This window comes from Ranitomeya variabilis, chromosome 5, assembly GCF_051348905.1.
Source record: "Ranitomeya variabilis isolate aRanVar5 chromosome 5, aRanVar5.hap1, whole genome shotgun sequence".
NCBI lineage: Eukaryota > Metazoa > Chordata > Amphibia > Anura > Dendrobatidae > Ranitomeya > Ranitomeya variabilis.
This window is the reverse complement of record NC_135236.1, coordinates 519,252,387-519,273,274: the sequence shown is the minus strand read 5'-3', so window position 1 is coordinate 519,273,274 and position 20,888 is coordinate 519,252,387. Positions and strand designations below refer to the sequence as shown.

Genomic DNA, 20,888 nt, shown 5'->3' with positions numbered 1-20,888 from the left:
TCGCACGCATCGGGACAGCTTCATTGGACGCCGGAGGGTGAGTATATAACTATGTTTTTTTGTGTTTTTTTTTTTTTTTAAAACAGGGATATGGTGCCCACACTGCTATATACGTGGGCAGTGTTATATACTACGTGGGCTGTGTTATATACTACATGGGCTGTGTTATATACTACATGGGCTGTGTTATATACTGCATAGGCTATGTTATATACTGCGTGAGCTGTGTTATATACTACGTGGGCTGTGCTATATACTGCCTGGCTGCTATATACTACGTGGGCTGTGCTATATATTACATGGGCTGTGTTATATACTGCCTGGCTGCTATATACTACGTGGGCTGTGTTATATACTGCGTAGGCTGTTATATACTGCGTGGGCTGCGCTATATATTACGTGGGCTGCGTTATATACTGCATGGGCTGCGCTATATACTACGTGGCTGCGTTATATACTACGTGGCTGCGTTATATACTACGTGGCTGCGTTATATACTACGTGGCTGCGTTATATACTACGTGGCTGCGTTATATACTACGTGGCTGCGTTATATACTACGTGGCTGCGTTATATACTACGTGGCTGCGTTATATACTACGTGGCTGCGTTATATACTACGTGGCTGCGTTATATACTACGTGGCTGCGTTATATACTACGTGGCTGCGTTATATACTACGTGGCTGCGTTATATACTACGTGGCTGCGTTATATACTACGTGGCTGCGTTATATACTACGTGGCTGCGTTATATACTACGTGGCTGCGTTATATACTACGTGGCTGCGTTATATACTACGTGGCTGTGCTAAGCGCGACGTACATACATACATACATATTCTAGAATACCCGATGCGTTAGAATCGTGCCACCATCTAGTAGAATACATAGAAGTCAGTGGCACACACACAAATATATATAAAGATTATTTTTCTGAAAAAAAATGGCATGGGTTCCGTGTAATTTTCTTCACCAGCAAAAGGAAAGCAGACGGGCTAGGGGCAGATGTTTATAGCCTGGGAGGGGGTAATATCCATGGAGCTTCCCAAGCTATTACTATCAGCTCACAGCTGTACACATAACCTTTACTGGCGATTAAAATGAAGGACTCAAGAAAACCAAAAAACAAACAAACAAAAAAAAAAAAAAACACGTAGGGTCCCCCTATAATTATTAACCAGTAAATGCTATGCAGACAGCTGCGGGCTGATATTAATTAGCTTAGGAAGGGGCCATGGATACTGCCCCCCCCCCCCAGGCTAAAAACAGCTCTCAGCTACCCCCGAGAAAAGGCGCATCTATAAGATGTGCGAACTCTGGCACTTAGCCTCCCTCTTCCCACTTGTTCTGTAGCGGAAATTTTCCCACGGCGTTCCCGCTGATGGCAGAGAGGTGAAGTGAGTTCATTGGCTGTGATGTCTCATGGCACTGCGAGCAGGAAAACTTTTTCACACTCGAGGTGCCATCAGATAGGTAATAGGAGTTCACAGGGAGACAGCACACGCTGCTCAGTGTCTCTGCTGGATGACAGGCTGTATGGACCAGTCGTAGGACAAATGGATTTTCATCTTCTTAGCAGAAAGGTGAAGAATATTGTTTTTTTATTTTAACTCTTTTGCAGAAGACAATGGTGTCGGTAGAATAGGTGAGGTCGTAAGTATGGTTTAATTAAGATTTATTAAAGGAGTCTGTGTCATGCTTTCAATTAAAGGACTTTTCTCTGGGTGTTTGTTTTTATATGATATGACTATGGGGTTAGTAATGGGGGCCTCTTACCATTACCCCCCCGCTTCAGAGCAAGTTGGAAGGACGAGGCTAAGTGCCAGAATTGGCACATCTTATAGATTCGCCTTTTCTGGGGCGGCTGAGAGCTGATGTTTTAGCCTGGGGGTAGGGGTGGGCAGTATCCATGGCCCCTTCCTAAGCTATTAATATCAGCCTGCAGCTGTCTGCATAGCCTTTGCTGGTTATTAATTATAGGGGTACCCTACGTCATTTCTTTTTTTAGGGTCCCCAATTTTAATAGCCAGTAAAGGCTATGTATACAGCTATGAATTGAAGAGAGATTAACGCGCCACATGTTTTTGTTGTACCCCAGTACACAGTCCGGTTTGCTGACCTAAGCAGAGGTACCTCGTACTGTGCTGAGGGTGATGCCATCACCATGTATGGCGGTCAAAAAAAAAGACATCCCTCTTGTCCTTGTACTTGACCACTATCAGGTGGTCGCTACATTTGGCTCTGCTGTCACCCCTTCTGAGCATCTGCCCAAGTATCGTTTTCGGGAGGCCTCTCTAATTTTTGAGGAGAGTACCGCACGCAGCGGTACCTCATGCAGAGAAGAACTTGAAGAGTGGAATGCTGGTATAAAAGTTATCCACGTAGAGGTGATAACCTTTATCCAGCAGTGGGTGCACCAAATCCCACACAATTTTCCCACTCACTCCCAGGATAGTGAGGCATTCAGGGGGTTCAATCCAGGTGTCCTTCCCTTCATAAACGCTCTAAACCTGTGGGCGTACACCGAGGTACTCTCACAAAGCTTATAGAGTTTAATTCTGTACCTGGCCTGCTTACTGGGCAGGTACTGACAGAATTTGAGCCTCCACTTGAAATGAATTAGGGACTTATCTACGCAGATGTCCTTTTGGGGCATGTACACTTCAGCAAACTTTTTGTTGAAGTGTTCGATGACTGGCCGAACTTTGAACAGACGGTCAAAGCTAGGGTCATCTCGTGGGGGACACTGTACATTATCATGAAATGCGTCGGGCCATGACCATTCGGAACAGAGTGCTGTATAAAATATCAACACTCCAATATTGCCAAAGTTCTGGCTTCTTCATGATCCCCATATGAAGGACCAGTCCCCAAAACTGCATCATTTCAACTGCGTCTACAGGAGACCAGGTAGAAAATGAGGAATTGCGTTTTTGTGCCAAAAACTGATGCACGTACAAATTAGTTTGCTCCACCATGAGGTTAACAAAATCCTCAGAGAAAAAGACTTTGAAAAAGTCTAGTTCTGTGAGGCCGGTGGTGTCAAACTTGATTTCCGATTGTGCCACAAAATCAGGAATCAGTGGCTCATAATTTTCGGGGTGAGAGGTCCACACGGGGTCAGTAATGGGGGGGCGCTGGCTCATCTTATGGAATGGGAGGCACTGCTTCACCTTCTGTCCTGGAACGTCTGCGTGGCGGTTCAGCAGCACCTGAGGAGGACGAGTCTAAAAAAAAAAGAAAGGTGGGACCCTCTCCCTCGCTATCAGTGTCGGAGGCAAGGAAAGCATATGCCTACTCCACTGAATAGCGTTTTTGGGACAAGCGGGACAACATTTTATTTTTTTTTATGTGTGTGTGTGTCGCAGTGTCACATTAAAAGAAATGATGTAATAATCCGTCCCTGGTCAGACAGGCCCCAGGGCACAGGGAAGTATTATTACGACAAATATCAGAAAGGGGTTAAATATAACGATCAGTAATATTTTTTTTAGAATTTAGATACATAGCTGGACCAAATAGCTCTTTCTTTCAATAATAAAAACAAAAAAATATACATAGTCTAAACCTCAAAGAACAAAAGGTTAGGCATTAAACACCATCTTGTGTCTGGCAAAGGTGTCAAACTAATGGGTTATCGGTGCTAAATACTCACATTTCATTGGCAATGAAACCAGTCAACTCTGACAAGAACAGAAAGGTGATGAAGAAACAGCAGCAAATGGAAACTGCAAGAAAGAAGACATGAAGAACGTTACTGGAAGAACCAAAGCACACGGACCGTAGAGTCACTATCACGTGCAGGAGACACGCCAACATGGGTTTCACAATCCAAACATTACAAAGAGCAGACGTGACTGGCTTACATCCCAGCAGCATGTAAAATTGGATACGAAGCCAGGGGCCATGATTGTTGAAGCTATAGCTTAGTGGTGCTATTCTAGTGTGAGACGCACAGTCCTACAGGTGCGGCGGATTCCCATCTCCTTATGGTAATGCTTCTTTATATAAAACAACAATACAACATTACAGTTAGAGGATCATCCAGAAACCTACAATGTATAGTACCACTAATGAGGCTGGATCTTCGCCCCTTCACCCCCAAGCCTGTTTTCACCTTCGTGACCAGGCCAAATTTTACAATTCTGACCAGTGTCACTTTATGTGGAAGCAACTCTGGGACGCTTCCAAGTATCCCACTGATCCTGAGACATATTGTCCTTCATAATAGTGGTAAAATTATTTGTGAAAATATCGGAAATTTGGCCAACATTTTGAAAATTTTGCAATTTTCAAACTTTTCATTCTTGTGCCCTTAAACCAGAGAGATATGTCACACAAAATCGTTAATAAATAACATTTCCCATATGTCTACTTTTACATCAACATCATTTTTTAAACTTTTTTTTTTTTGTTAGAAGGATTAAATTTGATCAGCAATTTCTTATTTTAAACAACAAAATTTACAAAAATAGTTTTTTAGGGACCACATACACATTTGAAGTGACTTTGGAGGGGGCGTATATGACAGAAAATACCCAAAAGTGACACCATTTAAAAACCTTCCCCCTTCAAAGTGCTCAAAACCACATTCAAGAAATGTATTAACTCTTCAGGTGCTTCACAGGAATTAAAGCAATGTGGAGGGGGAAAAAAAAAACAACATTTAACTTTTTCTTCACAAAAATGTTACTTTACCCAATTTGTTTTTATTTTCACAAGGGTAACAGGAGAAAATAGACCCCAAAACTTGTTCTGCAATTTCTCCTTAGTACACCAGTTCTCATTTGCACAAGGAAGACTAAAAGCAATGGGATGAAACTGAATAGGAGAGACATTAGATACAGTATAAGATAAGTTTTTGACAGCGAGGTTATCAACGAGTGGAAGAAGGTGCCATGAGAGGTGGCAAGTTCTCCTTCAATGGTAGTCTTCAGAGGCTGGACAGACATCTGTCTGGGATGATTTGTTGAATCATGCATTGAGCGCAGGGGTTGGACCAGATGACCCAGGAGGTCCCTTCCAACGCTATGATTCCATGCACTCACCCTTTCTGAGCAGCTGCCCAATTAGCATCCTAGGGAATCTGCTCTGATTTTTGTGGACAGTACCCCATGCCGCGGGAGCTCTGGCAGAGAGGGTTGCTGGTGTAAAAGTTATCTATGTAGTGATGATAACCTTAAGCCAGTAGGGAGTGCAGCAAATCCCACACAATTTTCCCACTCACTTTCACGACAGGGGGCATTCAGGAGGTTGAATCCGGGTGTCCTTCCCTTCATAAACCCTAAATCTGGGTGTGTACCCTGAGGTACTCACTCACAGCTTGTAGAATTTCATTCCGCACTTGGCCCTCTCACTGGACAGGTATTGTTGGAATTTGAGCTGCCCCTTGAAATGTATTAGGGACTAATCCACGCAGATGTCACTTTGGGAATGTACACCTCAGCAAACTTGTTGATAAAGTGATCAATGACCGGACGAACTTTGAAAAGTCCGTAACAGTTGGGGGTCAACTCAGAGATTACATTGTGCATTATCATTTGGCCTCAAAGCGTTTACGGGTCATAGCCACTGGCACAGTGGAGTGTTCTATAAAACATCCTAACTCCAATACTGCCAAAGTTTTGCTTCTTCACTAACCCCATGTGAAGGACAAGGTCCCAAAACTTCATATCTACTGTATCTACAAGGGTTCAGTTAGAATATGATAAAATGGGGATTTGGGTCAAAAATTGTTGGACGTACATATTGGTCTTAGCCACTACGAGATCTACAAAATCCTCAGCGAAAAAGACTTTGAAAAAGTTGAGTTAGGTGAGGTGAGTAGTGTCAAAATTTGATTCCCGATTGCGCCACAAAAGACAGGAATGTGTGGTTCATAATCTTTGGGGAGCGAGGTCCATAGGGGGTTACTAAAGGTGGGCGCTGGTTCATTTTCTGCCTTGGAGCGTCTGCGTGGCAGTTCGGTATCACTGAGGAAGAAGAGGAGGAAAAATAAAGGAGGGTGGTATCCTCTCCCTCACTATCAGTGATGGAGTCAAGGAAGGCTTATGCCTCCTTGGCTAAATACAGTGATTTGGATGAGTGGGACATTTTTTCATGTGTGTAAAATAATCAAATCTTATTCAGGTGTGTTAAAGTGGTGTAAATTTTTTTTATTAAGAATAGAAAAAAAAAAAAAAAAAGAATAAAAGAAAAAGAATCTAGAAAGAAAAAGATAAAAATAAAAAAAAATTGGTAAGAAACAAACTTACTAAACGGACGTCAGTACAAAAAAATAAAAATGAATGAGCTCCCGTAACTGACACTAACCCTGACTATAGTCAATAAAAAAAAATACTGTAGTAGATGGAAGATTTCTACGGCATATTTTTACTGTTCCCAATCAAGCCCTGTCAACTAATCTAAATTATTTTTATTTGATTCTTTTTCACACAAAAAAACAACCAGATGCCGATCAGTGATGTGAGTCACTGATCAGTGCTTGGCGGATGTAGGATGCACGCACGGATGTGGTGCAAAGTGTGGGATGGGGGGAATGGACAAGAAAAAAAAAAGTTTGAGCCAAAAGGGAGCAGATGCTGATCAGTGATGTGCTTCTGATCAGCCGCTCAGTGGCTGTAGGACACACGCACGGAAGTGGTGCAAAGGGAAAGGGGGGGAATGGACAGGAAAAAAAGTCCTGTCCAAAAGTGAGCATAGGTGCCCATCAGTGATGCGCGTCACTGGTCATTGCTTAGCAGCTGATCAAGCACTGCTCGGCGGCAGGGGGGGATTGGTGCGGATTAGGACAAAACAGTGGACAAGAACAGGTCAGGAATGGATCAGGATTGTATTCTTTCTTCTAGCGGGATCAGCAGCGATAGCAAAACCTTGAAAGTATGTGACAAGGCCCAGGAGATCTGCAGCAGAACGACAGTGACCACTCTGCAACGTCTTCAAGCTGGAATGAGGAAGTGTAGAGCTGTCGCTATGGGGTCAAGCTGCTTCTCTGTTCACTGAATGGTGCAATCGGACGTCATTGTCCGATCGCTCCAATCAACACTGGGGATGCCGAGGCCGCTGCTCCCTAGTTATAGCCTATGATCAGTGCTGTTACAGCACCCACCATAGGCTGGACCTCGGTGTTTCAGGCATTTTCATTGTCTGACACACTGAAATCGCTGTGATTGGGGTTCATAGTTGAGGGTGGCGACGCACCCATCCCTGTGGCAACATGTCCTGGGGCCCTGCTGTTAGATTCAGTAGGCACCTTAATGCGATCACCGTGCGCTCGATGAAGGGGTCATATCCATACATCCAAGGTCGGGAACACCTACCCTTCCATGACGTATGGATACGTCCAAGGTCGTGAAGGGGTTAAAGGGAATCTGTCATCAAGTTTCCCTTTAATAAAACTGATGCCAGCATGTTGAGACTCCTAATTAAGATACTAATTAGTAATTATGTGCACCCCTGCAGCCCAGAATGCCACTATAAATGGTGTTTATATATCGCCTGCTGTATATGAAGAGTATTAAGAGGCAAGTGGTCCGATGGGCAAGTACAGGCCAACCCTGGCACGTTCTACCAACAGGCTATTTCACTAACTTATACCCATCTAGCGCAATGTGAGTGCTAAAATATACAGATGCCATTTTAATGGATGAACTGCATATAATAAAATAGGAAACGGTTTGAGCCTTGTAAGAATTTTTAACTGTTGGATGACAAAACTGGATGCCATATGAATGCATTACAGAAAAAAAAAATCATACAAATGTTATCAAGATGAGAGATGGAAAAATGTCTGTTTTTTTTCCGGACGAAATAGAGACTATTTTACATAATCTCATGTAAACCCGACCAAACTCAAATTGTTGTGGTCTCAACCAGTTCAATCAGGATTCGACCCTTTAGCTTTGGGGGTCCTAAAACTCCTAACCAGATTGCGACTGTCAGATTGGGGATTAGAGAAAATGGAGATGTTCCAAATCATCGACACTTAATGAACGTGACCTTGTGCTTCTAAAATGTATTCATCAACTCAATACAAAAGCCGAAGTGCTGGAAATACAAGATCTCATGTCTGCAACATGACGATAATGTCCCGTTGTAAAATTTGGAAGACGAGGGGTTAAAAACTAAGTTCATTAACACGGTGAGGTAGCAAGACTTCCGGCCTGCACACAATCCCAACAAAGCCGATTAGCCACTTACATGGCTCAGGTATTAGGTGGCAGCGCTCACAGCTGATGGAGACCTTGATCCCATTGAACGACATGGCATACGTAGCGATTGCAATTTATTTCAATGTATTCATGTGGAAGCTATAAAACTTAGCATGGAGAAAGGCACAAGAACTGATAACATGACCACACAATCTGTGGAAACTGAAATGCAATATTAGATTAAAAAGGAAAAAAATGTCTATTGTAAATTTGTATAAAAGTTACAAATATGGCGTTCACAGGCACCGGCATAGAAATCATCTAATTGTCATGTAAACCGCACCATATTGGAAGATGATACAACATCCATGACAGTACCTGTCCTCTGTCTCCACTTCTGTTAGCCAGATGACTACAGGGTAGCCTCGTTTTACTCCTGGGACTTGTGATACCACCCAGTCTACAAGCTCAGATGTTCATTAATGGCAAGTCAGAATTTCTCCTTGCGGTGAGCCCAGAGCTGATATGTTCTCTATTTAAACTCCTTAGTCTCATTCTCCCCGCGGCCAACCATAGTTTAGATTAGCCTATATTCGTTATGATCTTGGCCTGTTTACGAATGATTCTTCTGATTTCCAGTTTTGTTCCTCGTCTTCCTTCCTGGTTCTAACCCGGAGAACTAACCATTCCTGCCAGCAAACTCCCCCAGCCAGCGGCTACACCAAACACTCAACCCTGGGCCCCTGTGTAAGTTCACATTCCTGTACAGGAATTAAAGGTTGAAAGCCAAGGTCCCTCTGGGACTTGATAGTCGGAGTAGCTAGCGTAAACCATGTCATTGGAAGCCCTATTTATAGGTGCTAGGTGACAAAAGCCCCATTGTACAGTTGATAAGCAGAAAGTATGGGATTTAGACCTCAATAAACCAATTAATGTAATAATGGTGGAACTTAAAGTTCCCCAACATTTTAGACTAAGGTCGGTTGAAACCGGGGATATCTGCTGACCATCTAATGTGTATGAGGACCTCCAATGGCTCCTCTGAAAGATGACGTTGAAGGAGAGAAGGTTCAGCGGGTGACAGTTTTAGCATCTGGTCCTTTTGTCATTCAGGAGATAAGTTGCTGCCAAAAACCGAATAGCAGCAGCTTTCTCTGTGCTCTCCATGGAAAACACATTTGAGTGAACCAGAAGATCATGTTTATGGTGGAGTTGCAATAGATAACTGATGGCTGAATGAGAACTTAATCTTGAGCTATCCTGTATGGACGGCCAGCCAAATGGTGTCCATAGATGAGACTAAAGTAAACCAAACCAATATTGGAAGGATCATCAATAGTTTAATGTATTTGGGGACCTCTAGTCTCTGCCCTGACAGATAATGCCAGTGGCGAGAAATACCTGGATAACGGAATTTTAACAGTGGATCCCCTTGCTTAGCGGGAAGTTAACCTGTTGCCTTAGGAGTGTGGTAGCAGGAATGACCACTTGGCTGAACCAAACTTTCTTGTGTATGTCAGGAGATAGCTGTGAGCCAAATTGTTCAGCTAGCTCTAGGTGGGTCCCTCACCGATCATGATAATGATATTCACAAAGTTCCCTGTAGTGAATATATATATATATTCCCTGTCTGTACGAATTGTGGTCACACAGGCTCAGTAACACCATTCACTCAGGGGTCCCTTCCCCCTGCTCTTGGGGTATCTGGCTGCTGAGGCTCCAACGAATCCCAACAAACATGCTGTACATTTATTATCCGTCTTGTAGGCAGGTGATAAGTGTTGCTTATAGGACAAACTCTATAATTATATAAAAAATAAAATAAAATAAAAATTATTCTTAAACCATAAAATAGTTAATAAAGCAGACTAAGTAATCACTATGCCCAGTGGCCATGGATAAGCAGGACCTCAAAGGATAGTGTGTGCGTGGCACAAAAGAGCATTGTTACCGTACCAGTATTTTGCAAATCTGCATTGATGTCACAGGAAATAAATACCAGGAAGAAACGTCTTAGCCAGCATGTGACTACAATGTGAATTCATACTGAATTATAAAGCGCATTTCTATTTATTAGTAAACCTAAAAGCTCTCCTTATTCAGACAACATTCCAGGAAAATTAAAAGTGGATTTTATACAGGACCACCATAGGATCATTCTGGGACACAAGAAAAACCAACCTGGTACGGTATGAAAATTAGGGAGATCTAAGGAGAGGTCAGATCAGAGGAAATATAAAAATTACAAGCTTTCGGCTTTTCGTATTAAACCAACGAAGAACAATTTAAACAGCTCAACATGGCCAAGATAACAAATTGTGTCTCCAAAGGCAGCACAAAATGCTTCTTTTAATGACTACTGCACTCTCGGAATCATTCAACCCCATCATGACAAGTATTTTTAAGTCCATAGTAGATCACTTTTGACTGTTATGACCTCCTGCAAACATAATACAAAGCCAGACACAACCTTCCGGAAACGTTCTTGAAGAATCTAAGCCCATTCCTCATGGGCAATGGCCTCAAGTTCATGAGTATTTTTGGGTTTGTGTACTGAAAACACTTTCTTAAACCACCATAGAAAATCTTTCATAGGATTTGAAGTCAGATGAGAAACGAACCAAGTCTTGGTGGACTTAAGGTATGGTTGGGATCACTGTCCTTTTGGAATCCAAGATTCAGCTTCTTGAGAGAAGACGATGTGTTCTCCTGGATTTCTCGATTCTTGAATAAATCTATCTTTCCCTCTACATGCCACAGATATCCAGGGTCAAAGGAAAGAAATCAGCCCCAGATCATCAGCAAGCACCACCATTCTTAACTGTAGGCGGGTTGTTCAGAGTTTCTTCAAAGTTTAATCAAAGTGTGAGCATAGTGTTCTCTAATTCTCTTGGATGAGGAGAAGGTGGTCTAAAAAAAAATTTTTTACTATTGTCTCCATTCTTTCAGTACGTAGACTGCATTCAGACGTCATCCAAGTCCAGTACAAGTTTCGTCTCACTCACTGACTTGCATGGCAGTGTACAATCCAAATATTGGATCAAACTCGAGCATGCAGGGATATTTTCCTTGGGCAGTCTCTGTCTGATCAGGTGGGGGAGGGGAAAAAAATAATTGGACATGTGCATGGCCACATATACCAACATTGATCAGAGTGAGATCCCATGGTGCAAAATGAAACCTCAGTGTCTGCTGCTAACAAATCTTGCTGTAGGTGTCAGTAGTTACCTGAGGGTTTTTGACCACCTGTCTCCTCTGGAATTTGGTGTGATCCCTATATTCTTAACACTTGGCTAACAAACAATGATGGGCGTAGCATCTTCTACACTATTAATAAAATGTGACTTCTTTGGAGCAAACATATTAGTATATTACCATTAGTCATCTGGAATGGGGTCTCAACATACAGGCAACACCTGAAGAACATGCATTATCATAAATTGGGCAGGTGCCAGTAAGGCTATGTGCACACGTTGCAGAATGTCTGCAGAATTTTCCTGAGCAAAACCAGACTTCTTTCGCAGGAAAACCGCTCGCATTTTTTTCCAAAGCTTCCCAATACAATAAATAGCGGCAAAAAACGCGGAAATTCTGCAAAATTAATGAACATGCTGCGTTTTTTACATGTGCACAACAATGCGGAATTCCATTAGAAATAATGGGAAGCGTTTTGTAAGCGTTTAAGCGTTTTTACCGCGAAAAAAACACACAAAAAAAACGCAACGTGTGCACATAGCCTAAAAGTTCAACATCCGCTATTCTTCTGCTGTATTTCAGAATAATGATAGAAAACATACATGATCCCTACGTTGATTTTCGTCATTAAAGGGATTAAATAATTCTAAAAAAGCAAACATGCATAGAACATAGATCACTTACTGATAGCGCCAGTGTAGGTGGGCTGTGTTAGGTCTTTAGGCACCTTCCGGTAGATGTCAAACCTAGTGCCAAAAAAGTAAAGAAATGTTAATAAAAGACTAAACAGATGAGTAAGGGGGCTTTTGTAAATTTAGAGCATCTCCACATCCTTCACGCTAGGCCCAAATATAATCATGCTATTGGGAAACCTCTAAGTGTCTATCCAAAGTTTTAGGTTTCATGGTTGTACATAACATACAGTACTGCCATCACGAGAATGTATGTAGCCCATCTTTCAGAATTTTGTTAATTGATGATTTATGATCAGGAGGTGGAGGCCAGACCAACACACAGGATGGAATCACAAGTAACTACTTATATACTATACTAGATGTTTCCAGCCAGCTACCGCTCGGCACGCTCATTGCTATCTAATTAACGCTGCTGGTGATTAAACTAAAGTAAATAATGACAATATTCAATAGCGCTTACGCAGGTGGTAATTTAACTTAAAATGAAGTTAATAACAATAGTGTGGTGATGTGGTGGGGGGCGGGATTATGTGTGGTGATGTGGTGCGGATTGTGTGTGGTGATGTGGTGGGGGGCAGGATTGTGTGTGGTGATGTGGTGCGGATTGTGTGTGGTGATGGTGGGGGGCAGGATTGTGTGTGGTGATGTGGTGCGGATTGTGTGTGGTGATGTGGTGGGGGCGGGATTGTGTGTGGTGATGTGGTGCGGATTGTGTGTGGTGATGTGGTGGGGGGCGGGATTATGTGTGGTGATGTGGTGCGGATTGTGTGTGGTGATGTGGTGGGGGGCAGGATTGTGTGTGGTGATGTGGTGCGGATTGTGTGTGGTGATGTGGTGGGGGCGGGATTGTGTGTGGTGATGTGGTGCGGATTGTGTGTGGTGATGTGGTGGGGGGCGGGATTATGTGTGGTGATGTGGTGCGGATTGTGTGTGGTGATGTGGTGGGGGGCAGGACTGTGTGTGGTGATGTGGTGCGGATTGTGTGTGGTGATGTGGTGGGGGCGGGATTGTGTGTGGTGATGTGGTGCGGATTGTGTGTGGTGATGTGGTGGGGGGCGGGATTATGTGTGGTGATGTGGTGCGGATTGTGTGTGGTGATGTGGTGGGGGGCAGGATTGTGTGTGGTGATGTGGTGCGGATTGTGTGTGGTGATGTGGTGGGGGCGGGATTGTGTGTGGTGATGTGGTGCGGATTGTGTGTGGTGATGTGGTGGGGGGCAGGATTGTGTGTGGTGATGTGGTGCGGATTGTGTGTGGTGATGTGGTGGGGGCGGGATTGTGTGTGGTGATGTGGTGCGGATTGTGTGTGGTGATGTGGTGGGGGGCGGGATTATGTGTGGTGATGTGGTGCGGATTGTGTGTGGTGATGTGGTGGGGGGCAGGATTGTGTGTGGTGATGTGGTGCGGATTGTGTGTGGTGATGTGGTGGGGGCGGGATTGTGTGTGGTGATGTGGTGCGGATTGTGTGTGGTGATGTGGTGGGGGGCGGGATTATGTGTGGTGATGTGGTGCGGATTGTGTGTGGTGATGTGGTGGGGGGCAGGATTGTGTGTGGTGATGTGGTGCGGATTGTGTGTGGTGATGTGGTGGGGGCGGGATTGTGTGTGGTGATGTGGTGCGGATTGTGTGTGGTGATGTGGTGGGGGGCAGGATTGTGTGTGGTGATGTGGTGCGGATTGTGTGTGGTGATGTGGTGGGGGGCAGGATTGTGTGTGGTGATGTGGTGCGGATTGTGTGTGGTGATGTGGTGGGGGGCGGGATTGTGTGTGGTGATGTGGTGCGGATTGTGTGTGGTGATGTGGTGGGGGGCAGGATTGTGTGTGGTGATGTGGTGCGGATTGTGTGCGGTGATGTGGTGGGGGGCAGGATTGTGTGTGGTGATGTGGTGCGGATTGTGTGTGGTGATGTGGTGGGGGGCAGGATTGTGTGTGGTGATGTGGTGCGGATTGTGTGTGGTGATGTGGTGCGGATTGTGTGTGGTGATGTGGTGCGGATTGTGTGTGGTGATGTGGTGGGGGGCGGGATTATGTGTGGTGATGTGGTGCGGATTGTGTGTGGTGATGTGGTGGGGGGCAGGATTGTGTATGGTGATGTGGTACGGATTGTGTGTGGTAATGGGGTGGGGGGCAGGATTGTGTGTGGTGATGTGGTGGCGGGCAGGATTGTGTGTGGTGATGTGGTGGGGGGCGGGATTATGTGTGGTGATGTGGTGCGGATTGTGTGTGGTGATGTGGTGGGGGGCAGGATTGTGTGTGGTGATGTGGTGCGGATTGTGTGTGGTGATGTGGTGGGGGGCAGGATTGTGTGTGGTGATGTGGTGCGGATTGTGTGTGGTGATGTGGTGGGGGCGGGATTGTGTGTGGTGATGTGGTGCGGATTGTGTGTGGTGATGTGGTGGGGGGCGGGATTATGTGTGGTGATGTGGTGCGGATTGTGTGTGGTGATGTGGTGGGGGGCAGGACTGTGTGTGGTGATGTGGTGGGGGCGGGATTGTGTGTGGTGATGTGGTGCGGATTGTGTGTGGTGATGTGGTGGGGGGCGGGATTATGTGTGGTGATGTGGTGCGGATTGTGTGTGGTGATGTGGTGGGGGGCAGGATTGTGTGTGGTGATGTGGTGCGGATTGTGTGTGGTGATGTGGTGGGGGCGGGATTGTGTGTGGTGATGTGGTGCGGATTGTGTGTGGTGATGTGGTGGGGGGCAGGATTGTGTGTGGTGATGTGGTGCGGATTGTGTGTGGTGATGTGGTGGGGGCGGGATTGTGTGTGGTGATGTGGTGCGGATTGTGTGTGGTGATGTGGTGGGGGGCGGGATTATGTGTGGTGATGTGGTGCGGATTGTGTGTGGTGATGTGGTGGGGGGCAGGATTGTGTGTGGTGATGTGGTGCGGATTGTGTGTGGTGATGTGGTGGGGGCGGGATTGTGTGTGGTGATGTGGTGCGGATTGTGTGTGGTGATGTGGTGGGGGGCGGGATTATGTGTGGTGATGTGGTGCGGATTGTGTGTGGTGATGTGGTGGGGGGCAGGATTGTGTGTGGTGATGTGGTGCGGATTGTGTGTGGTGATGTGGTGGGGGCGGGATTGTGTGTGGTGATGTGGTGCGGATTGTGTGTGGTGATGTGGTGGGGGGCAGGATTGTGTGTGGTGATGTGGTGCGGATTGTGTGTGGTGATGTGGTGGGGGGCAGGATTGTGTGTGGTGATGTGGTGCGGATTGTGTGTGGTGATGTGGTGGGGGGCGGGATTGTGTGTGGTGATGTGGTGCGGATTGTGTGTGGTGATGTGGTGGGGGGCAGGATTGTGTGTGGTGATGTGGTGCGGATTGTGTGCGGTGATGTGGTGGGGGGCAGGATTGTGTGTGGTGATGTGGTGCGGATTGTGTGTGGTGATGTGGTGGGGGGCAGGATTGTGTGTGGTGATGTGGTGCGGATTGTGTGTGGTGATGTGGTGCGGATTGTGTGTGGTGATGTGGTGCGGATTGTGTGTGGTGATGTGGTGGGGGGCGGGATTATGTGTGGTGATGTGGTGCGGATTGTGTGTGGTGATGTGGTGGGGGGCAGGATTGTGTATGGTGATGTGGTACGGATTGTGTGTGGTAATGGGGTGGGGGGCAGGATTGTGTGTGGTGATGTGGTGGCGGGCAGGATTGTGTGTGGTGATGTGGTGGGGGGCGGGATTATGTGTGGTGATGTGGTGCGGATTGTGTGTGGTGATGTGGTGGGGGGCAGGATTGTGTGTGGTGATGTGGTGCGGATTGTGTGTGGTAATGGGGTGGGGGGCAGGATTGTGTGTGGTGATGTGGTGGGGGGCGAAGCTACTGTGCAGGGGGCGGGATTAGCGAGTAATCGCGATGCCTCATATATATATAAACTTCCCTATAATTTTCCACTCATTCACTGCAAATACAGGATACAGAAAATATATACACATGAAATAGTCATGCAAATACTAAGGGTATGCCCAGATACCAGTGCATGGCATAAGCTTAGACAGAATGCCATCACATAATTATAGAACATGAGCACATTCAGGGTTAGGGGCATAGACTAGCTTCAAAAGTGCACAGTCATGTGCAAAAGTTTTGGAGTCTGACAAATTTTGGCTGTCACAAAGTTTTCTGCTTCAGCATTTCTATATCTTTTAGTCTGATGTCTCTATGGTTACAGAAGTACAATTATACGCATTTCATAAGCTTTAAAACATACATCACATTTATTTACAGTGTTGACCTTTATTTTACAATTCTTCTGCAATTTGCCCTGACGTGCTGGATATCAGCTTCTGGGGTAAATCCTGACTGATGGCAAACCAATTCTTGCTAATCAATGCTTGAAGTTGATCACAATTTGTGTTTTTTGCTTCTCCACCTGCATTTTGAGGATTGACTAGAGTATCTCAGTGGGATTGAGATCTGGAGTTTCCTGTTGATAGACCTAACAATTTTCCAGTTTTGCTCACCAAACCACTTAGCCTTATAGCATGGTGCTTCATCTGGCTAGAAAAAGCATTGGTCATTTTTGCTCCTGGATTATTGGGAGAAATTGCTTTGGAGGAAGTTTAATTCTTTATTCATGCCAATGTTTTTAGGCAAAATTGTGAATTGGCCCACTCCTTTGGATGAAGAGCAATCCCACACAACAGTAGTCTCAAATCACTAAAGCAGCAATCATGTCAGTCTCAAAACTTTTGGCCTTGACTGTATTTATCTCCACCACTATTATTAAGGTGCACGACACATATACGCCATTTCCTAATGAATTAAAAGTATCTCAGACTGAAAGCGACAAGAATACAAGATACTGCTTTCTTTTTCCACTTCCCTTTCCAAAACCAGCACGCCATTCAACTCCCTCCACGTCAAATGTATTAAATTGCCCAGATAGCTGACTGCATGGGCTCGGAGCCAAAGGAGCTGCTTTGGCATAAACTTTAATAAAAGGTTTTGACATGCCATTGCTAAGGCAGTTTATCCCAAGGTTAAGCACATGTGTTTCACAAATGAAGAACAGCACACAATTGGAGCTTGTTAAAAGAGCCTTAATCTAGGGTGTGCAGCGAGTGGGCCATGAGGTTAAACCTCTTGAGATAATCCATTACTGAATAAACACTCTTAGAAAGGTGGTTTCAGGGCTTTAGCGACAAAGCCATTACCTGCAGCCTGCATTAAACCTTGGACGGCGCACTTACTACACCATGAATCTGGTTACTGCACTGGTAACTTTCCATGCAGGATTTCTACAACTCAACAGTCAAAATTGTTGACTACCATTTTCTTCCTTGCTAGGTTCTTGTATAGACTTTATTTAATAGGCACAGACAAATAAGAGAATTGGCAATTATTTGGTCAAACATTTGTAAAAATTTACATATCTATAAAAAACATGAATTCCCGCACCTAAATATTTTCTAACCTTTAGATTTGGAGACAGCTGTTGTACCACTAAAGTGGTTAACAGTAACAGAATACTCAGGCCAGAATCATCATTTGCGTTTTTTCCCAAGTCTCTGTTCTTTTTGCCACGAAGTTCATTACCGTTTTTGTGCCAAATCCTTCAAAATGGCACACATGCTTCATGAATTTTGCGCAGAGCAAAAATGGTTTATTTTGGGGGCATCTGACTTGTTCTGTAACTGTGTAAGCGCAAAATGTTGCATCAGAATAACAGGCGCACATAAAAATCACTGAGATGGGTGGGGTGACTGGAGAACATTTGTGCCAAAATTGTAAGATTTTTGTTTTTTAACAATCTAAAATCATCTGGAAAAGTCACAATGACTTAAAAATAAAAGACCTAACTAAACAAAAGAAAAATGTAAAAAAGGGCCACATTATTTGATGAATTTAGTCACAAATCAAAATGTCACAAATTTAGAGGTATTCACAAAAAATAAAAAAAATTGGAAAAAATGGAATGATGAATTGTGGCTTACAGGGAACCAGACACCGTGCCCGATCCGTGGGCAGCATTGTATCAGACATTGGCTGTGTTATCTCAGCCAGGCATGTTTAACTCTGAAATGCTGACGGGTTTCAGATAATTACATGTTTGAAATGCCACAGCGGACAGAGACCGTGCTGTAGACTGAGGCCATGTTCACACTTTGTGGGTTTTACCGCGGATCCGCGGCGATTTTGATGCTGCGGGTCCGCAGCAGTTTCCATAGCGTTTACATTTACATGTAAACCCTATGAAAACCGCAATACGCTGTGCACATGCTGCGGGAAAAAACGCGCAGAAACGCAGCAGTTTACATTCCGCAGCATGTCACTTCTTTGTGCATAATCGCTGCGATTCTGCACACATAGGAATGCATTGATCCGCTAACTTCCCGCATGGGGCTGTGCCCACGATGTGGGAAGTAAGCGGATCATGTGCAGATGGTACCCGGGATGGAGGAGAGGAGACTCTCCTCCAGGCCCTGGGAACCATATTAGTTTAAAAAAAAAAAAAAGAATTAAAATAAAAAATAATGATATACTCACCTCTCAGCGCTGCACGCGGCTGTCCGGTATCAGGGTTGGTGTGCGAGCAGGACCTGCGGTGACGTCGCGGTCACATGACCGTGATGTCACGAAGGTCCTTCTCGCACAGCATCTTTGGAACCGGACCGCCGCGTGCAGCGCCGAGGAGATCGGGACGTCAGAGGGTGAGTATAAACCATTTTTTATTATTTTTAACATTACTATTGATGCTGCATATCAATAGTATAGGAGTAAACCCGCAGCGGAAACCGCAAAACAAACCGCGATAAATCTGCAGGGATAACCGAAGCGGTTTCGCCCTGCAGATTTATCAAATCCGCTGCGGGAGAACCCGCAGAGGACCCCGCAAAGTGTGCACATAGCGTAAGGCCTCTTTCACACTAGCGTTGTGCGACATACGTCACAATCCGCCGTTTTGGGGAATAAAACGGATCCTGCAAATGTGCCTGCAGGATTTTCCCCCATAGACTTGTATTGCTGACAGATCGCGACGTATGGCCATACGTCGCGTCCGTCGTGCACTGGATGCGTCAAGTTTTGGCGGACTGTCGGCATGAAAAAATGATCAAGTGAACGTTTTTTCATACGTCGCGCATGCCATTTTCTACCACGCATGCGCGGACGGAACTCCTCCCCAGACTTTAGACTGGGCAGCGGATGCGTTGAAAAACTGCATCCGCTGCCCATGTCGTGCATAAATTTCACAATGTGCATCGGTCCGACACATAGCTATGGACCTGTACCGACGCAAGTGTGAAAGAGGCCTAAGTGGACAAGTGGGTTCCCAGAGGCTTCTCTATGACTTTTGCCAGTAACTAACAGGTCTCTGTCTACTTGCACATACTGTATAGGAAGAAACCTGTCACTCCAGGGCAGCGGACAGGCGGCATTTAAAGTAGGTTTTCCTCTGAAATTCCGCAGCGTTTCAGAGTCAAACATACCTGGGGCAAGATTATACAGCCAGTGCTTGATACATGCTGTCCATGAAAATTAAGCAGCTTCGGAAATGGTCTGTAATAAACATGTCCTACTGTTTTGTGACCAATGTTTTATAAACTTAAATTATGAAGAAGTGGAAAAGAGAGAAATGGGAATGTAACCACAGGATTAGGCTATAATGGGTTTGTTTGTAGTCTGTTACCATGAAGACACATAGGACTGCATAACATCTGTAGACACAAAATGACAGTTCATTTTTTTATTTATTTTTTTTTTCAAAGCTGCTTCATTTTTCAGTTGAGTCATATAAAAATGGTCAGAAAGGTTAAAAGATGGTGGTCGAGGAGGGATTTAAAAGTGTTAGAATAGAATGGTAGAGCTGGAAGGGACCTCCAGGGTCATCGTGTCCAACCCCTGCTCAATGCAGGATTCACTAAATCATCCCAGACAGATGTCTGTCCAGCCTCTGTTTGAAGACTTCCATTGAAGGAGAACCCACCACCTCTCGTGGCAGCCTGTTCCACTCATTGATCACCCTCAGTGCCAAAAAAGTTTTTTAGAATTGTGTTGAATAACTGTTTGAGTTTCTGGGATAAAGAAGATACGAGGGTTGTGAAGAAGAGCTGTTTAGCAGAGGTGAGGGCCTACTTGAACGTTATAGTCGCTTTTTTGAATGCGGTGAAGTCTATTTGTGAGCATCTGCATTATGCAATAGTGTATATAACGGACTGTTGCAAACGGAGTTACTCTAGATAATAGGGTTCTGGAGTCCATGGGTAAATAATAGAGCGATAGCAAATAAGTTCATTGTACAATGGGACTGAGGTCAGTTACCTCTCCCCAATGAAATGTTGGGGAGAAACAAATCAGGCAGTCAAATATCAACATACCAGATGCTATTTTTTCAAAGAAGATAAACCACCGCTTGTGGGGTCTGGCAGTCGTTTACTTTTCTCACCCCATAATAGAACCTGTATATACTTTGCTGGGCCATGCAATATGTATGGGGAAATTGGGCGAGAAATCAATTTTTCTAACTAATGTGCATAGCAAGTCTTGGGATCATTCATTGATTTCCACAGAAATAATTTTTAAAAAATCACGGTATGTGTAAAACAATGTCGCCAGAGTAGTATTGCAGTGAAGTTGTAGCGGCCAGTGACCCATTAAATTCTGCTTTATACAATAGACCCAGCAATAATGCCAATCTATTGTGTTAGCCCACACCTGCTGTGATCTCCAGGGTACCATAATAACCCTTATAATATGACATACATGCAAACAAAAGGAAAATGGACGCTGAAGACATGGCCTCACTACTGCCGCCAGGAAAGACCTGCTTCCTGGTGATATTTTAGGTTACACAAGAGTGAAGACACGTTTAATAACCCATATCCTTAAATTGATCCACCCTAAAAACTATTCT

General features: G+C 44.7%; 1 protein-coding gene across 1 annotated transcript in view; it reads right to left on the bottom strand.

The window, feature by feature from the left end:
• The window catches only part of ERGIC1 (endoplasmic reticulum-golgi intermediate compartment 1), a 124,338-nt gene that overhangs the window by 86,881 nt on the left and 16,569 nt on the right, over window positions 1-20,888 (bottom strand). The window contains exons 2-3 of the mRNA XM_077265792.1: window positions 12,032-12,093; window positions 3,658-3,730 (exon numbers count right to left, since the gene is read on the bottom strand). Of these exons, the coding sequence (XP_077121907.1) occupies window positions 3,658-3,730; window positions 12,032-12,093 (135 nt within the window). The remainder of the gene's footprint in view (window positions 1-3,657; window positions 3,731-12,031; window positions 12,094-20,888) is intronic.